Consider the following 20,250-nt stretch of genomic DNA (forward strand, 5'->3'; position numbering starts at 1 on the left):
TGCTCAATTAATCGTCTGCTTTCGTTCGTTCACTTTTCTCAGAACCTTTCGCTCGTTTTCACTGCGATATCTTCACTCTAAGGAATTCTCGGGGCTACATTTCATTCCCACGCTTTATCAAGTCTCCTCTTCTTACATTTATTACCTTTTCCCCCACAATTTTCGGTCCATCTTCCGCAATGATTAATAACTTTCTTAAACCTTCCATTTTATCTTTCGAATTTCTTCGGCGTATCTTCTCGAAAATTTAATTTTTTTATCTATCTCACGTTCGTCCGATTTTTTTTTATTTCCGAACACATCGCCGTTTCTCAAATTCATTCGTTCGCTCTTCTAAGATTGATTTTTTATTTTTAAATCCTCTATTCGCCTTTTTAATTCTTTCTCATTTTTCTTCGATTTCTTTTGATTACAAGTCGCCCTAACCAACAATATAGTTTTTTTCATATTTCATCGTTCTGTCTTCGATGATCAATGAATTTCTCTTAAAATTATCGTTTTATTTTCACTGAATATCAATCTATCGTTCCAATAAAAGACTTCTCTCACATTTATCACAATTGTCGCATTTTTTCAATGTCTCTCATATTTCTTCGTATTACCTTTCCAAATCTTTACGTAATCTTACTTTGCAATGAAACGATGCTCTCAAATCTATCTTATTCATCGCAATTTTATTAATAATATTTTCAGTTTTTACCATATCTCTTCGCTCATTTCAAATCCTTTATTCAAAATCGAAATTTTTTACAACATTTCTCATATTTCTTCGTTTTCCCTTCGCAAATTATTAACTAATTTTATCTTCTAATGCAACGTTGCTCTCAAATCTCTCTTATTCATCGCAATTTTATTATTTTCATTTTTTACCATATCTCTTCGTTCATTCCAAATTCCTTCTTAAAAATCGCATTTTTTTTCAATATGTCTCATACTTCTTCGTTTAACCTTAACGAATTATTAATCTATTTTATTTCCCAATGAAACGATTCTCTCAAATCTATCTTATCTATCGCAATTTGTCATTATTTTTCATTTTTTACCATATCTCATCGTCCATTCCAAATCCTTTATTCAAACTCGTATTTTTCTCAATATTTTTCGTTTTACCTTCCCAAATTATTAAATTAATTTCATTTTCGAATGAAACGATTCTCTCAAATCTTCTTCACCGCAACTTCGTCATTATTTACCACATTTCTTCGTTCATTCCAAATCCTACATTGAATAATAGGACCCTGAGGAAGCAGCCCTGCTTACAAGCGCACCACATCACGTGACCAAAGACATAACAAGTAAACAAAACCATCGGTGCATGCCCACGCCAAGTACTCGTTGTGCATGCTACTGACATCTACTCAAGATCTCATCTCGTGCATGCTCTGGAAGAAGTAAGTGTGTGCTCTTTTGCTTTCTGGATCAACCTCACGAAAATATCAACGAGTTCAGTGGCTGGATAACAAAGAACAGAGACAATTACACATAGCTACTGTTTATACGCCAAAGAGGAAGACCAAACTAAGTTCAAATCTACTGTACAACACGAGAGAGATAGAGAGAGAGAGACAGAGATATAGAGAGATAGAGACAGACAGAAAGATTGAGTGTTGCTGTGCAAAGGCTAAGTTTACAAATTAAAGAGACACCGTACTTGTTGCATCTATAAAACAAAGATTGCTATGCTTGTTTGCAATTGGGAATACAGGTTGTTTGTATCTGTTGAAGATTGAGACACTGTGCTGATTGCAATGAGGTTGGTTGTCGTATTTGATGAAGCTCAGTATGAAAGATACAGTATACTGATTCGACAAAGATCCTGTATCAATTGTATCACAGCTACGTCGTTGCGACCAGATATAACACTCTATTTTCAGATGCTAAATCGACGTTCGATTCTAGGTCGAATGCACTCCTAGTCGAAGCCAGAGTCGAAGCTAGAGTCAAAGCAAGGATAATGGCAGTATTTGTCAAGGCTCAAACAAAGGCACTGTCTTTGTTATAGCCGAGTAAAGTCACTTTTTTGTTGTTGAAGCCGAATCGTGTTCATAGCATCGTGAAATTTAGGCGAAGGTATATTTTCTTTTCAGAATCTGTGTAGCAGCTATGTGTCGGGGCTAAACGGTTCTTGTTGTATTTGTCAATATAAAAAAAAAGTCTTCATTTATTGAAGCAAAAACAAAATTTTGATTGCGTAAGTCCGAGGAACCTATAAATAAAATGTCAGAGATTAAACTCTTTTTGTTGATTACATTTTAAACTTCAATCATTCTGCTGAATCTACGATATATATACTTTTTTTGTCGAAGCTACGACAGAACGGATAAAGTTGTAGTTTTTGAAGGTCAAGTGAATATTATTCCGAAAAACTATGGTACATTAAGAATGTATGCTTCCTTAGTATAAAAAAAAAACTTTGTACATATAAATGTATATAAAACGAATAGGTAATGAACTATAAAAATAAACATTAATATATCCCTGACAGAATGTATTTCTAAAAGTGGCTTCCTTTTAATTTCTGTAATGTTATGTGTAATGAGAATTTGCCTAATGGTATAATTAATTTTCAAGAGGACCTCTCAAATAAATAACATGAAAAATAAGCAGGACTTTGTAAATTTTTTTTTGCAATCAGTAGTCAGATTAAGCCTTTGCCCACCCTTACTCTGATACAGGAGAGAGAGAGAGAGAGAGAGAGAGAGAGAGAGAGAGAGAGAGAGAGAGAGAGAGAGAGAGAGAGAGAGAGAGAGAGAGAGTTTTTGTCAAAGAAAGAATAAAGCTTATATAAAACGTTCCTTTTTATGGATTTGAAGCCATGTTAATTTTTCCTCATAACTGAACAATAAAGATTTCTATGATCAAAGAATTGTGTTGTACACAAAGTGTAAAACATGATAATAAAAATTAATTTAAAGGCAAAATTCTTAAGGCCTTATACAAACTCACAGAAAAACATATTTAAAGTTCTTCCTCCCTACACTTAAATAATGTTAGGGAAAAATTCAAATTTACAGTTAAAAACCTCTAGACTTTACAAATATGCAGATTTATTTTTGGCATTAATGATTTCAGTCCTTCATTTTACCCAGACAACAGAATAAATCACGAGATACAAGTTCCTAAAGACTACATAAATTTTTACATAAAAAAAATTTAAGGCCCAAAAATTGAAAAATTCACAATTCCTAAATTTTTGCATTTTGCCACTGAAATATTAAATGATGCGCATAAATTCTAAAAAAAAATTAGGTTAAAAAAATTTGTATTCTTAGGATCCTAATTTTTTGTGTAATTTTTTTTGGTAAATTTAAAATAAATACCTAACTGAAAAGAATTTAAGTCCATATGTTTCACACAAAGTCACATAAAACTTTAAGACTTTAAGGTCACAAGATTTTAAGGTCATAGTCTTTAAATTTCATATAAAGTCTAAGAAACAGATAAATGCAAATTCCTAGGCCCCCTAAATTTTACAAAAACTGGAGAAAAATTAAACCTGCAAGCCGTGTCTCAAAACTTTAAGCAAAATCAGACATGGCAAATGGGAAATGACAGTCCTAAATTTATCAAAAAATAAATAGGGTTTGAACTAAAATTTACACCCATAACCCAAAAAACCTTAATTTTACCTCTAAAGTGTAGCAAATTCATATGCAAATATACTGCACAAACTGTTGTCATTGGAGTTAACGGTACATGCCCACAGCTGATACTGAAACCAATCGTGATTGGTAAAACCGTATGCTATTTAAAATAAAACGGTCAATCACAAGCCAGACAGAAGTTACGAGGATATCGGTTGTGGATATTTACCGTCAGCTTAAAAAAACTTTCTATGGTCCTGAATTTTCCTTTTTTTTTTTTTGGTCTAAATGAAGAAATAACCACAAAAATGCCTAAAATGAAGTTAGAGTGAAAATTGTCCACTTCAACCAACACAGATTAAGAAACCACAAAAATTTAAATTTTAAATTATATTAAACAACAAAGTTAAACTCCTACCAGTGTATAACTACATCCCTATGGGAAATTGTTTTTACAAGTGAGCCCTTAATGGCCTAGAATTCAAAACGTCTACATAAAATGAATTTCAAAAAATCCACATCAAACAAAAAACTAATAAAAGCAAAATACTTAAAAAAAAAAGGGGGGGTGGGTTCGAAACTCTTAAAATACCTCTACGTAACAGAAGGAAACAATGCAAGTGTATAAAGTTGAAAATTGAAACAGATAATTACGTCAAGTTTCATTAGCTTCGTGATTCACAAGAGAAAATCCAAGTGCTTCTAAAACACACGGTACAGGTTCCAATAATGCACAGTGAAACACACACAATCACATCTAGTGGAGAAAATTCTAAAAAAAAAAAAAAAAAAACAGAAAAAGTGAATACATTTGTGGTTCTAAGCGAATACAAGACACGACGATCAGAGAGAGAGAGAGAGAGAGAGAGAGAGAGAGAGAGAGAGAGAGAGAGAGAGAGAGAGAGAGAGAGAGAGAGAGAGAGAGAGAGAGAGAGTTTATGAAAAAGAAGGCAAAGTAATTGTAATCTATGATAAAGACATCACATAGATAGAGAGAGAGAGAGAGAGAGAGAGAGAGAGAGAGAGAGAGAAAGAATTTGTGCAGAAAATTGTAACATAGTCAAAGATACTTGTAATACTATGAGAAAGAGAGAGAGAGAGAGAGAGAGAGAGAGAGAGAGAGAGAGAGAGAGAGAGAGAATTTGTATAGAGCATCATAAAATAGTTAAAGATACTGAAATACTCGATATATATATATATATATATATATATATATATATATATATATATATATATATATATATATATATATATATATATATATAGAGAGAGAGAGAGAGAGAGAGCATGAGACTGTATGTGACTGGCAAACACAGAGAAGTCGCATTTATATTGTGGTCTACAAGTAATACGTCATGTGCAGAGATGGTGATAAATCTTGAAATTTACCAGAATGTTTCGTTCGCGAAATCTCATCCATTTGGTTCTCTGATCAAAATAAATGTGACGCAGTGAAAAAAAATCAAACAATAAATGATTTCGCCTAAATACATCAATGTGTCAGGTCTACGCATTCCTTCGCATAGTTCATTTTTGATGAATCGTTGATTCCAGTTTTGAAAATAATAATAATAATAATAATAATACTAATAATAATAATAATAATAATAATAATAATAATAATAATAATAATTGTGAAAAATGGGTAATGTCTAATGAAATTGAATTCAATTGAAGTCAATAAGAACTAAGAAGCAACGAATAATCTTAATAAACAAAATATATTATAATGCTGAAACAATATTAAAGCTTTTGAGAACGTAAAGCATATACAGCATATGTATATATATATATACACACATATACATATATACATTTACACATATATATTATATACATATATATATATATAAATATACATATATATATATATATATATAAATATATAAATATATATATATATATATATATATATATATATATATATATATATATATATATATATATATATATATATATATATATATATATATATATATAAAGTAACGTCATTGAAGGTAGAAGCAAATAAGATATTAAGTAAATGAATACATATGTTGATTTCTTACCAGTAAATGTCTTGGTACTTTGGGTTGAAAATTTTTGTTGGTCTTTCTTACCCACTTACGTTGACCAATTTGCCTTAAATCCTGATTAAATGCCCCATTTGGGGTATGGTGGAAGGGGGAGTGCAGAGAAAAGGTGGGGAGGGGGAAGAGAGGACCTAGGTGTCACGAAACCTATTGAAAAAGACGAAGAAAATTTGGGGATATTTTTTCTAAGGCGTGTATCGAGCTCTCATACACACAATCACTCACAGACTGACAGACATACTGACAGACTGACAGCAGAACAAGAAATGAAAAAGAACAAAGCATGCACAGACGCACACACAGACATTCCACCCACATTACCGCCAGCTTTGTTCCTCTCCGTGATTCGCCCACACAGGTAAACAAACAGGGCTCGAACGTGTCTTAAGTGTGAGGTCATGCAATCGAACGGAACTGTTCACATTGTTTGCGTTTCTGCTCTGTCGTCTAACCGAGTCTCTTGCTGTTCTGCGTTTCTGCTGACGGCGTTTTCCGACGCCTTGCCGGCGATGTTATCATGCAATGTATGCGTGTGTTTGTGTGCGTTTGTGTGCGTTCGAGTGCGATATTACTGACGTCATGTCCGCGGACATGTTGGGTACATGTCGGAGGGACAATCTCCTAAATTACTTTGCTTAGGTGCCTTTCGTGTCTAATGACAATTGCGGGGAAAACTACTAGCTTACCTTACAGTAGGTTACATTATAATGAAGAAATATAGGCTTTTTCAAGTTACTTCTATAGCGAATGATACGTTTAAACCACAAAAGGAAGTACTTTTTTTTTTTTTTGTGTAGGTGCCAATATGGGATCAAAGTTTTTACATATTTTGCGAGATTGCAAGACGTCTTCCAGTCAACAAATATTATTTATTTTTGCCTCATCATCACCGAACGTTTGAAATCAAATTCTGCAAAAGATATTTGAACATAAAATCTCTACTGAAAAGATCAAATGTATTTGCACATCGCAGGTGATATCAATAAATGAATGATATTAACATTCATTTGGTTCTTGCGGGAAAAAATAAACAAAAAAGCAGTCACTTAATATAAAAATCAAAACATAAATACTACAAATCATTTTCATACAATCACTGACCATATATATATATATATATATATATATATATATATATATATATATATATATATATATATATATATATATATATATATATATATATATATATATATATATATATATATATTTTAAATAACTTTCTTATTAAAGGATTGTTTAACATTTTATTTATGACATACTTCGTATAAATGAATATGGGTTGAAACTCTCATACGTCTAAAATAAAATCTAAGCGAGAAGTTAACTTCCATTAGACCCTCCACCCTCAAGCAGACCTTGACCTACGGATTTACCACATCATACGACGATATAAGTCGGAAGGATACAGAAATATTCCTATACTGTCAACAGGTAACTTAATTTAAGATTCATACGAAAGGATAAATATAGATTTCCATCTGAGTTCGTCTAACTATTGAAATATAAATGTTAAAAAAATTTTGAATTTGAATAGTTTGCGAAGAAAGGTGTTCCCAAGTGGTTGGCTAAACGTAATATTCTATATGTAATTTTGAATTACACAAAATACGATTTGAAATAAATCTGCCACAATTATATATATATATATATATATATATATATATATATATATATATATATATATATATATATATATATATATATATATATATATATATATATATATATATATATATATATATATATATATATATATATGTAAATTTCTGTGCAAAAATGGGACCCCACTTATTGGATCAACATTTGGCATAAGGGCAAAACCGCCCCTTTGGAAGGCATAACCAAACATAATTATAATTTTTCTAAGAATAAATTATTAAAAACGACTGTCATTGAAAAAATTATAAAAAATACTTTATTGCTTCGAACGGGAGATGTAATTCTGGGGTTAAAGTACAGATTATTTTACATGTTGCATATGCAAATCATATTTTTTGTTACGATAACGATTTAAGATAATAATTCATGGTCAAAAATCAAAACTATTTCGTGATCTCTACAAATTGATGCATGATTATGAGGCAAGCAAAGTCAAACATTCAAATATTAAAAATTTTTATAAACATCTATATGAAATAATTTTTTATTTTATAAGATCTGTAGGATATTCAAAACAGTCCTAAAAGCTTCTAAAGTAGATTTTAACCACAAATTCAAAAGTTAAAACCTCCCAAAGACCAATATTTTTGTTACGAAACCAACACTGAAAAATTCACAAAAAAAAAAAAAATTGCATTTAGCCACTAATGCGAGACGCGATTGCTTAGAGTCGATAATATAGGCACATCATTCACTACATAAACACGGAACAACGACGTTAACCTAACCAATGTTAGCCTAATCAATGTTAATCTAACCAGTGAGGGGACGACACACTGCTAAGCAAATGAGCCTAATTTTTCTAAACAAAGAAAAAAAAACAACAGGAAGTTAGTTGGTCGCATTTAGAAGCAAAAAAGAAGAAGCTTTCACAAATGAGAAGAAAATTTAAAGAATGGATTAGGAAGACTCTAAATACGCTCATCTTTCGAGTTTGTGAAGTGTAAACAAAGACACTTTGTGTGTATGTGTGTATGTGTATGATCGTTTGTGTGTTTGTTAAAGTGTTTAACGTCACTTTGTTACTATTTTTTCTTTCCACTGTGAAACCGTTTGAGGATTCCCTCCCCCCCTCCCCCCTTCGTGTCCACGGTGAAGGCAGAGGAAGAGGTAGAGGTAAGAGGTTAGAGGTAAGAGGTAGCAGAGGTAGAGGCATACCAGGAGCAGGAATAGGAAAAGGAAGGGCTGGGAGATACAGAGGAAAGGAGAGAAAAACGAAAGACGGCGGAGGAGAGAGAGAGAGAGAGAGAGAGAGAGAGAGAGAGAGAGAGAGAGAGAGAGAGAGAGAGAGAGAGGAAACGCCATGCAAAAGTGGAAGAAGCAGTGTCAACTCTACAACGGCTCTGAGAGAGGAACTGCGAGATAGTAAATCAAGTATGACGTCATGCTACTCGGTGCAAAGAAGTATGGAAAAGAAAATCACGAAAATAGATCTCTAAAATCAAAGAAAGCAAAAGCTATTCATTAAAAAAAAAATATTTAAAAGCACGCATGACCAAAATACGAAACGAGGACAAGAATATTCTAAGAAAATATATATATATATCTATCTGGTGTTTTTCATGGAAGCAGAGATGAATAATTATAAAAATACACGTTCACACAACATCACGACAATTAAAGCTATGGAACACACCGGCATTCACAGGCATGCAATAAATGGAACTGCAAGCAAAGAACGAAAGAAATTTATTTGTTCGTATTATCTGTTGGGTCTCTCGTCGATCCTACGACCAGATCGTTGTAAATCAGATGTGAATAAAGGGGAAAGTGGAATATATACTTATACTTGGATGTCGACAACTATGAATTATGAAATACTGTGTAATGGTAAGATACAAATGGATTAGTCATCTTATGATGGTGGAACGTAATAAATAAATGATGAAAAAGTAAATAAAATGGGACATATTTTGCATAAAAAATTTTACTTGAAAAATTACAACAGTTTGACAAAAAATTGCCACGGAAGAGAAAAATTTTTTCTAAATGTTTCATATAATAAATAAAGGGTTAAAAAAATTAAGTTTTTTCTTATTTTTCAAAACGAAAATACCATTGAAACTCAAAGTTATGAAATGGGTTATATAGACCTAAAAGCAAAAGACTGAGAAAAGTAATAAAAAATAAATATGAGCGAACATGTCCTTTATTTTGAGAATATTGAAACATACTGAAAATCTAGTATGAAAATGGCTAACTACGATTAAAAAAGAAACAGTATTTAGTCTCAGTTAAAAAAAATAATTAAATTTTCTCTTTCAAAAACCTGATCCATGAGACTTGACAGGTTAGTAGGCAAACTTTTCGGGATAATGATAATAATGATGACTATGACTATGATGAGTACGATGAGTAAGGCTTTTAAAATTCGTTCATGATTCTTTTTACCTTGAATGACTGTCTGGTGAAAACTGGCATCCCTTCGTCCATTTTACTCGAGATTAGGCCTATAGCCAGCGGGGACCAAGCCATTGTGCCAACGCCTGCAAAGAGGACCACCAATTAGACACCTGTGGCAACTCGTACCTGAGTTCGTTTGCATTCTGCGATCACAGCCAAGGATGGAATAATACTGTAGCCATTTGAAGCATTGGGTCTAGCCGTATTCTGCACTGGTTCACTGGTATTCTACGCTGAAAATGAAAGCCTGATTCACTGGTATTCTACACTGAAAATGAAAGCCTGGTCCACTGGTATTCTACGCTGAAAATGAAAGCCTGGTTCACTGGTCTACACTGAAAATAAAATCGTAATTCACTGGTATTCTACACTGAAAATGAAAGCCTGGTTCACTGGTCTACACTGAAAAAATGAAAGCCTGGTTCACTGGTATTCTACGCTGAAAATGAAAGCCTGGTTCACTGGTATTCTACGCTGAAAATGAAAGCCTGGTTCACTGGTATTCACTGAAAATGAAAGCATAGTTCACTGGTATTCTACAATGAAAATGAAAGCCTGGTTCACTGGTATTCTACGCTGAAAATGAAAGCCTGGTTCACTGGTATTCTACGCTGAAAATGAAAGCCTGGTTCACTGGTATTCTATGCTGAAAATGAAAGCATAGTTCACTGGTATTCTACACTGAAAATGAAAGCCTAGTTCACTGGTATTCTACGCTGAAAATGAAAGCCTGGTCCACTGGTATTCTACGCTGAAAATGAAAGCCTGGTTCACTGGTATTCTACGCTGAAAATGAAAGCCTAGTTCACTGGTATTCTACGCTGAAAATGAAAGCCTGGTTCACTGGTATTCTACGCTGAAAATGAAAGCCTAGTTCACTGGTATTCTACACTGAAAATGAAAGCCTAGTTCACTGGTATTCTACACTGAAAATGAAAGCATAGTTCACTGGTATTCTACGCTGAAAATGAAAGCATAGTTCACTGGTATTCTACGCTGAAAATGAAAGCCTAGTTCACTGGTATTCTAAAATGAAAGCATAGTTCACTGAAAACTGAAAATGAAAGCATAGTTCACTGGTATTCTACGCTGAAAATGAAAGCCTAGTTCACTGGTATTCTACTGAAAATGAAAGCATACTTTCTACGCTGAAAATGAAAGCATAGTTCACTGGTATTCTACGCTGAAAATGAAAGCCTAGTTCACTGGTATTCTACGCTGAAAATGAAAGCCTGGTTCACTGGTATTCTACGCTGAAAATGAAAGCCTGGTTCACTGGTATTCTACGCTGAAAATGAAAGCCTAGTTCACTGGTATTCTCACTGAAAATGAAAGCCTAGTTCACTGGTATTCTACGCTGAAAATGAAAGCCTAGTTCAATTCTACACTGAAAATGCCTGGTTCACTGGTATTCTACGCTGAAAATGAAAGCCTGGTTCACTGGTATTCTACGCTGAAAATGAAAGCCTGGTTCACTGGTATTCTACGCTGAAAATGACTGGTTCAAACGCTGAAAATGAAAGCCTGGTTCACTGGTATTCTCACTGAAAATGAAAGCCTAGTTCACTGGTATTCTACGCTGAAAATGAAAGCCTGGTCCACTGGTATTCTACGCTGAAAATGAAAGCCTAGTTCACTGGTATTCTACACTGAAAATGAAAGCAAAAAGCCTGGTCCACTGGTATTCTACGCTGAAAATGAAAGCCTGGTCCACTGGTATTCTACGCTGAAAATGAAAGCCTAGTTCACTGGTATTCTACACTGAAAATGAAAGCATAGTTCACTGGTATTCTACGCTGAAAATGAAAGCCTGGTCCACTGGTATTCTACGCTGAAAATGAAAGCCTAGTTCACTGGTATTCTACACTGAAAATGAAAGCCTAGTTCACTGGTATTCTACGCTGAAAATGAAAGCCTAGTTCACTGGTATTCTAAAATGAAAGCCTGGTTCACTGAAAATGAAAGCCTAGTTCACTGGTATTCTACACTGAAAATGAAAGCCTGGTTCACTGGTATTCTACGCTGAAAATGAAAGCATAGTTCACTGGTATTCTACGCTGAAAATGAAAGCATAGTTGAAAGCCTAGTTCACTGGTATTCTACACTGAAAATGAAAGCCTAGTTCACTGGTATTCTACGCTGAAAATGAAAGCCTGGTCCACTGGTATTCTACGCTGAAAATGAAAGCCTGGTTCACTGGTATTCTACGCTGAAAATGAAAGCCTAGTTCACTGGTATTCTACGGTGAAAATGAAAGCCTGGTTCACTGGTATTCTCTACACTGAAAATGAAAGCCTAGTTCACTGGTATTCTATTCTACGCTGAAAATGAAAGCCTGGTTCACTGGTATTCTACACTGAAAATGAAAGCCTAGTTCACTGGTATTCTACGCTGAAAATGAAAGCCTAGTTCACTGGTATTCTACACTGAAAATGAAAGCCTGGTTCAAACGCTGAAAATGAAAGCCTAGTTCACTGGTATTCTACACTGAAAATGAAAGCCTGGTTCACTGGTATTCTACGCTGAAAATGAAAGCCTGGTTCTGGTTTCACGCTTGAAAGCCTAGTTCACTGGTATTCACGCTGAAAATGAAAGCCTGGTTCACTGGTATTCTACGCTGAAAATGAAAGCCTAGTTCACTGGTATTCTACGCTGAAAATGAAAGCCTAGTTCACTGGTATTCTGCTGAAAATGAAAGCCTGGTTCAAAATGGTATTCTACGCTGAAAATGAAAGCCTGGTTCACTGGTATTCTACGTTGAAAATGAAAGCCTAGTTCACTGGTATTCTACGCTGAAAATGAAAGCCTAGTTCACTGGTATTCTATGCTGAAAATGAAAGCCTGGTTCACTTGTATTCTACACTGGAAACGAAAGCCTGGTCCACTGGTATTCTACGCTGAAAATGAAAGCCTGTCCGCTGGTATTCTACGCTGAAAATGAAAGCCTGGTTCACTGGTATTCTACACTGAAAATGAAAGCCTGGTCCACTGGTATTCTACGCTGAAAATGAAAGGCTGGTTCACTGGTCTACACTGAAAATAAAATCCTAATTCACTGGTATTCTACGCTGAAAATGAAAGCCTAGTTCACTGGTCTTCTACGCTGAAAATGAAAGCCTTTTTCATTGGTAGTCTACACTGGAAATGAAAGCCTGGTTCACGGGTATTCTACACTGAAAATAAAATCCTAATTCACTGGTATTCTACACTGAAAATGAAAGCCTAGTTCACTGGTATTCTACACTGGTAATGAAAGCCTGGTTCACTGGTATCCTACACTGAAAATGAAAGCCTGGTTCACTGCTATCCTACACTGGAAACGAAAGCCTGATTCACTGGTATCCTACACTGAAAATGAAAGCCTGGTCCACCTGTATTCTACACTGGAAATGAAAACCTACTTCACTGGAATTCCACACTGAAAACGAAAGCCTGGTTCACTGGTATTCTACACTGAAAATAAAAGCCTAATTAACTGGTATTCTAAACTGAAAATGAAAGCCTGGTTCAGTGGTATTCTACACTGGAAATGAAAGCCTGGTTCACTGATATTGTACACTGAAAACGAAAGCCTGGTTCACTGGTATTCTACGCTGAAAATAAAAGCCTAATTAACTGGTATTCTAAAGTGAAAATGAAAGCCTGGTCCACTGGTATTCTACGCTGAAAATGAAAGCCAGGTTCACTGGTATTCTACACTGAAAATGAAAGCCTGGTTCATTGGTATTCTACACCGGAAATGAGAGCCTGTTTCACTGGCATTCTACACTGTAAATGAAAGCCTGGTCCACCTGTATTCTACACTGGAAATGAAAACCTACTTCACTGGGATTCCACACCGAAAATGAAAGCCTGGTTCACTGGTATTCTACACTGAAAATAAAAGCCTTATCAACTGGTATTCTAAACTGAATATGAAAGCCTGGTTCAGTGGTATTCTACACTGGAAATGAAAGCCTGGTTCACTGATATTGTACACTGAAAATGAAAGTCTGGCTCATTGGTATTCTACACTAAAATGCCAAGATTAGACGCTCTGTGACCACCTGAACATGGTTCACTTGTAATTCACACTCACAACCAAAGTCGACATGTTCATTCAGCAGGTACATGAACCAGGGTTCACAAAAGACCAGGTGTGGGTGTGTAAAATTTTGGAAACTCTGTATTGCCCAAAAGCCCCTTAGAGCAGAGACTTAAAAAAATAACAAGTTATTAAATTCAAGGAAAACCAATAAAATTATCACATGAGATGGGATGTCAGGACAGCGTGAAAACAAACATATCAAGACGGAGACCATATGTAAACGCCCTCTGATCTATTATGTTTATGACAGGTCTTTTGACTCTGAAAATATAGGCACAGGTGATAGGTTAGACACCCTGAGTTAGAGCCGAAGGGTTGGCAGCCCTTAGTTTCAGCCAGAGCTGAAGGGTTGGCATTTCTGAATCATTCTTAATGGCGCAAGATCTCTTAAAATCAATCAATCCTTCCATTACCAATTCTCTGGTATTTGTTGTTCCTTACCAATTTTGTAGTTAGGTTTTCATTATCAGTTTTGTTGTATTTTCCTTCCTGCCTTTGTGCATTTGCTTTTATTTACCAATTCTACTGGAATTGTTTTTCCTAAAAACTTTGTTGCAGTTTTTTTTTGTAACCGATTATGCTGCAAAATCTTTTCTGCCAATTTTGTTTTGATGCTTTTCCTGACTAATTTTGCTCTAAATGTTTTACTTTAACAATTTCAATGTCTCTTGTTTCTAATTAGAATATTATTATATATATTTTTTTACCAATTTATCTGTATATTTTCTTTACCACTTTTGCTCTAATTGTTTATACATACTACTTTGACTGAAGCTGCAAACGTTTGTCCTTGCCAATTCTTTAGGACAAAAACAAATGCATACAAATGAAAACACTATTCCTTTACTGACCAGTTTTGTTACAAACTACTTTCCCCACTTTGGCTGAAAAACTACGAAAACATTTAGAGATACCCTGACATGAAAAAGAAAGAAAAAGCGCCTTGCCAATTTTGTAGAAAATAACTACGAAAATAGCTGGAATAAACCAGACAAGAAAAAATAAAATATACTCTTACCAATTTTGCTGTACATCCCAATTTTGCAGTAAATGGCTAGGAAAACAGTTAGAGCGAATCAGAAAAAAATTTATAAATAATTACGAAAACAATTTGAACGATTGAGAAAAATAATATAGCCTTACCAATTTTGTTGTACACCAGAATTTTGTGACAAATAACTACGGACACAGTTGGAACAATTTAGATAAAAAAAAAAAAAACAAGTACTACCAATTTTCTTGTACATCACTATTTGGTAGTATATGGCTACAAAAACAATTTGAGCGATTAAAAAAAAAGCGCCTCACCAATTTTGTTGTAAATCACAATTGTGTAACAAATAATTGCGAAATTCAGAAAAAAAGCGTCTTAGCAATGTTATTGATAAAATTTAGTAGCAAATGGCTATGAAAACAATTTGAGCAATCAAAAAAATTTGTTTTACTAATTTTGTTGTACATCACAATTTTGTAGTAAATAACTATGAAAACAACTGGAACATTTGGAACAATTCAGACAAGTAAATAAATAAAATAAAGTCTTGCCAATTTTCTTGTGCATCCCAATTTTGTAGCATATAAGTACAGAAACAGCTGGAACAATTCAGAAAAAAAACAATTGCAAATGACACCGAAAACAATTTGAGTGATAAAAAAAACTTGTCTTACCAATTTTGTTGTACAATCCAGATAAAAAATATTGCAAATAACTACGAAAACAATCTGAGCGATGAAAAAATGCAAAACAGTCTTACCAGTTTTGTTGTACAATTCAGATAAAAAGAATGCAATTAACTACTAACACAATTTGAGAGATAAAAAAAAACTGTCTCACCAATTCTGGTGTACTACAATTCAGATCAAAAAGTGCAAATAACTACTAAACCAATTTGACCGACAAAAAAAAAAAAAAAAAGTCTCACCAATTTTGTTGTACATCTCCGGCAGGTAGAGCTCGGTCTTGCCCCTGCAGAAGAGGTGGTACTCGCTCTGTTCCACGATGGGCGTGATGCAGTTGAACTGCCGGCAGTTGGTCCACGCCTCCATGATCTCGACGGCGGACCACCGGGAGGTTCCCCAGTACATACACCAACCCTGCTCTATACAATGCGAGGCTGCCCGGACTACCTCTGTTTTTTGGGGGAGGGAGAGAGAGAGAGAGAGAGAGAGAGAGAGAGAGAGAGAGAGAGAGAGAGAGAGAGAGAGAGAGAGCGACATTAGTGTTCCAAGTTTTAGAAAATCTGAAAACGGACACAAAATTAACTTTTAAAACCTGAGCAAAATCAAGAATAGCCTATGGACCATAATAATAATAATAATAATAATAATAATAATAATAATAATAATAATAATAATAATAATAATAATAATAATAATAATAATAATAATAATAATATTGATATTTAATAATTTACAATTTGTTTCTTCACCGTTACAAAAATCACAGGCACAAATTTTTTTCGAAAGATAGGAATTTGTATATTTAGCATTTCAGAATTTTCTTTTACTATTTAAAAATAGTGATTTCAGTATAAAAACACGTCTTGCAAAGTATCTAAAAATTGGGAATAACCTTTGGAATTCTATTTATACTTCTGTTTTCCCAAGGTCTACTTTAAGGTGTGGGTCTATAGCTTTCCTACATAATTAAAAAGATATACAATAACACCATCTGAAAAGGAAAGTAAGACTTATTACAAACACAATCATTCTTTTGGCTTCAACCCCGTAACCACCTCAATTCAAAATGTCTCTCTGGAATAATCTTAACTTACAAATTTTCTCAAAAAGAATTTTAATTTAAAAAAAATCTATCAGACCATTTTCAAATAGGCTATCTCCTCGAGAGCAGCTTTATACAGAACGTCTCTTCAGAAACATTTTAATCTGAAGTCTGTCTTATTAACCAGGTTAATTTCAAATGTCCCTCGGGAAGCATTTTTATCTAAATTGTCTCTTCGGAACCATTTTAATTTAAAATTTACATCTCTCGACAGCCATTTCCCAAGGAATATCTCTCGGGGAACCATTATAATTTAATAAAATGTCTCTATTCCACTGTCATTTCCCGTGGAATCTCTCTCGGGGAACCGTTTTAATTCAAAATGTCTCCCCAGCCATTTCAGTTTCAAATGGCTGCACGAAGCCGGGGGCGGTTCCCTTTGATGTTGATGGCGCTGGGTTTTTGGAGTTGCGTTTTGTAAGTCAAAACAAATTATGATAGGTTGTTTTATCACTTATAAACAATGAATAGTTGTGTCACTTATAGACAATGAATGGTTTTATCACTTATAGACAATGAATGGTTTTATCACTTATAGACAATGAATGTTTTTATCACTTATGGACAATGAATGGTTTAATCAGTTATAGACAGTGAATAGTTTTATTACTTATAGACAATGAATAGTTTTATCAGTTATAGACAATGAATAGTTTTATCAATTATAGACAGTGAATACTTTTATTACTTATAGATAGTGAATAGTTTTATCAATTATAAAAAATGAGTGGTTTTATCACTTATAAACAACGAATAGTTTTATCACTCATAAACAATGAATACTTTCCCTGCTTCTCTCTCTACTATTGAGCTTTCTCCTCTCCATACTTTCACTTTCTACTGCTTAATCTCTTCCTCCAGCTGCTTTCTCTTTCTACTACTTAGCCCCTTCCTTTCTCACCTTTCTCCTTTTGCTGCTTACGCTCTCCTTATCCATGCTTTCTCTTTTTTCCTACTTTGGAACTTCCTTTCTCTGCTTTCTCTTCATACTATACTTACGACCTCCCTTTCTCTGCTTTCTCTTCATACTACTGAAGCTCAACCTTCATCTGCTTTCTTTTTTATGCTATTTACTCTTCCTTTCCCCTGCTTTCTCTTTCTTCATCTTAATCACCCACTTTCTCTTCTTCTATTTCCACTCCTTACGCCCTTCCTTCCTTCCTCTGCTTTCCTCTTTCAATTACTTTTCCGCTCCATCTTTCTCTTGCCTCATGCCCAGGCATCGCCCAGCCCCTACCCCCTCCCCCACCTACCATTACCACCCACCCCACGCCCCCCCCATTCCTACTTTTGGGATTCCAGGAATTCGAAAGCAGATGAAGTCTTCATTACGAGAGTATCTCTCTTTAAACGCTAAACCCACTCTCCTATATACCTCACTCTCCCCCTCCCCTTTCTCATCCCCCCTCCCACTTCTCCTCCCCCTCACCTTTCTCCTCCCCCTCACCTTTCTCCTCACCCCTCCCCTTTCTCCTCCCTATAACCCGGACTACTATACTATTGACTGCACGGTCCAACCACCACTCCAAAACAACAAATACAACAACAACAACATAAATAATAATAATAACAACAACATAAATAATAATAACAATAACAACAACAGCATTGACAACAACTGGTCGTCGCTTTTACATCACAGCTAAGCCTTCGTGATGATTCCTGCAGTTGATAACATTGAGGTTTCGTTTTTTTTTTTTACTTGTTAAGTTTAGTCATTAACTTTTGGTTAATATGAATTTCATTTCGAGTGAATGCCTGCAGAGAGAGAGAGAGAGAGAGAGAGAGAGAGAGAGAGAGAGAGAGAGAGAGAGAGAGAGAGAGAATTTTTCCAACTGTATTTCAAGTTTGAGGTTAATTACATTTCTTTTAAAACATCAAAATCTCCAGAGAGAGAGAGAGAGAGAGAGAGAGAGAGAGAGAGAGAGAGAGAGAGAGAGAGAGAGAGAGAGAGAGAGAAATTTCTCATTATATTGTCAGATTAAGGTAAATTACATTATTTTATTCTCAACATTAAAATCTTGAGAGAGAGAGAGAGAGAAATTTCTCATTATATTTTCAGATTAAGGTAAATTACATTAATTTATTCTCAACATTAAAATCTTGAGAGAGAGAGAGAGAGAGAGAGAGAGAGAGAGAGAGAGAGAGAGAGAGAGAGAGAGAGAGAGAGAGAGAGAGAGAGATTTCTCATTGTATTTCCAATTCAAGGTACACTGCATTTCTTCTAAACATCAAAAGAGAGAGAGAGAGAGAGAGAGAGAGAGAGAGAGAGAGAGAGAGAGAGAGAGAGAGAGAGAGAGAGAGAGAGAGAGAGCTCTTTGAAGTTGAAATTTCCACTCAACTTCTTTTCTTTCATAAAGAGTCTAATCATCTCCCTAATCTTTTTCTCTGGCTTGAACGATGCAAATTTATTTCTTTTTCTTCTTCTTCTTCTTCTGCTCGCGATTTCAATCAAGACTTTTCAGAGATTTTTTGCACCACCATCAAAATGAGCTGTTTGGGGGAATTCTTTCTTTTAAGAGTAAATACATTCAATTAGCGTAATCTCTCTCTCTCTCTCTCTCTCTCTCTCTCTCTCTCTCTCTCTCTCTCTCTCTCTCACTCAGTCGCCACTGGCACAAACGAAGAGGTACCTGAATACACCTAATGACGAATTTCCTGGAACATAATCACTCACAGCTACCTAACGCAAGGAGCTGCCTGGAACACATACTGTATCACTATCAAGACCCACATAGAGCTGTCTGGAATACATACTGTACCACCATCACTACCTTTACAGAGCTGCCTGGAACACATACTGTATCACTACCAAGACATACAAGGAGCTGCCTGGAACACATACTGTATCACTATCAAGACCCACATAGAGCTGCCTGGAACAAATGCTGTACCCCTATCACTACCTTTACAGAGCTGCCTGGAACCCATAATATATCACTATCACTATCTACAAAGATCTGCCTGGAACCCATATTCTTTGTGTCACCACCTTTAAAATCTGTCTTGTACACATTCTGTATCACTATCAAGACCTGAAAAAAGCAGCCTGGAACACATGTTCCATCACTGTCAAGAGCTGCCTGGAACTCATACTGTCACTGTCCCTACTTATAAAGAACTACCTGGAACGCATATTCTGTCAGTGTTACCACCTAATAAAGAGCTGTCTGGAACACATATCCTACCACTGTTACCACCAACAAAGAGCTGCCTGGAACACTTACTCTGTCTCGTTCACCACCTAATAAAGAGCTGCCTGGAACACTTGCTCTGTCACCACCAACAAAGAGCTGCCTGGAACACATACTCTATCACTGTCACCACCAGCAAAGAGCTGCCTGGAACACATACTCTGTCTCATTCCCCACCTAATAAAGAGCTGACTGGAACACATATTCTAGCACTGTTACCACCAACAAAAAGCTGCCTGGAACACATAATCTGTCACTATCACCACCTAATACAGAAGTGCCTGGAACAAATATTCTATAACTGTTACCACCAAAAAAGAGCTGCCTGGAACACATACTCTATCATTGTCACCACCAACAAAGAGCTGCCTGGAACACATACTCTGTCACTGTCACCACCAGCAAAGAGCTGCCTGGAACACATACTCTATCACTGTCACCACCAACAAAGAGCTACCTGGAACAC

The 20,250-nt window shown here is 35.1% G+C and overlaps 1 protein-coding gene across 23 annotated transcripts in view; it reads right to left on the bottom strand.

Annotated features, from left to right (window-relative positions):
* Positions 1–20,250, bottom strand: part of Hk (Hyperkinetic) — a 489,203-nt gene that overhangs the window by 21,737 nt on the left and 447,216 nt on the right. For all 23 annotated transcript variants that reach the window (XR_010850478.1, XR_010850481.1, XR_010850477.1 and 20 more), the window contains 2 exons: positions 15,731–15,937; positions 9,710–9,804 (listed from right to left, as the gene is read on the bottom strand). Coding sequence is in view for 11 of the 23 variants with exons in the window: in XM_067088608.1 (XP_066944709.1) it covers positions 9,710–9,804; positions 15,731–15,937 (302 nt within the window). In the remaining 12 variants the exon portion in view is untranslated. The remainder of the gene's footprint in view (positions 1–9,709; positions 9,805–15,730; positions 15,938–20,250) is intronic.

This window comes from Macrobrachium rosenbergii, chromosome 45, assembly GCF_040412425.1.
Source record: "Macrobrachium rosenbergii isolate ZJJX-2024 chromosome 45, ASM4041242v1, whole genome shotgun sequence".
Classification (NCBI taxonomy): Eukaryota; Metazoa; Arthropoda; class Malacostraca; order Decapoda; family Palaemonidae; genus Macrobrachium; species Macrobrachium rosenbergii.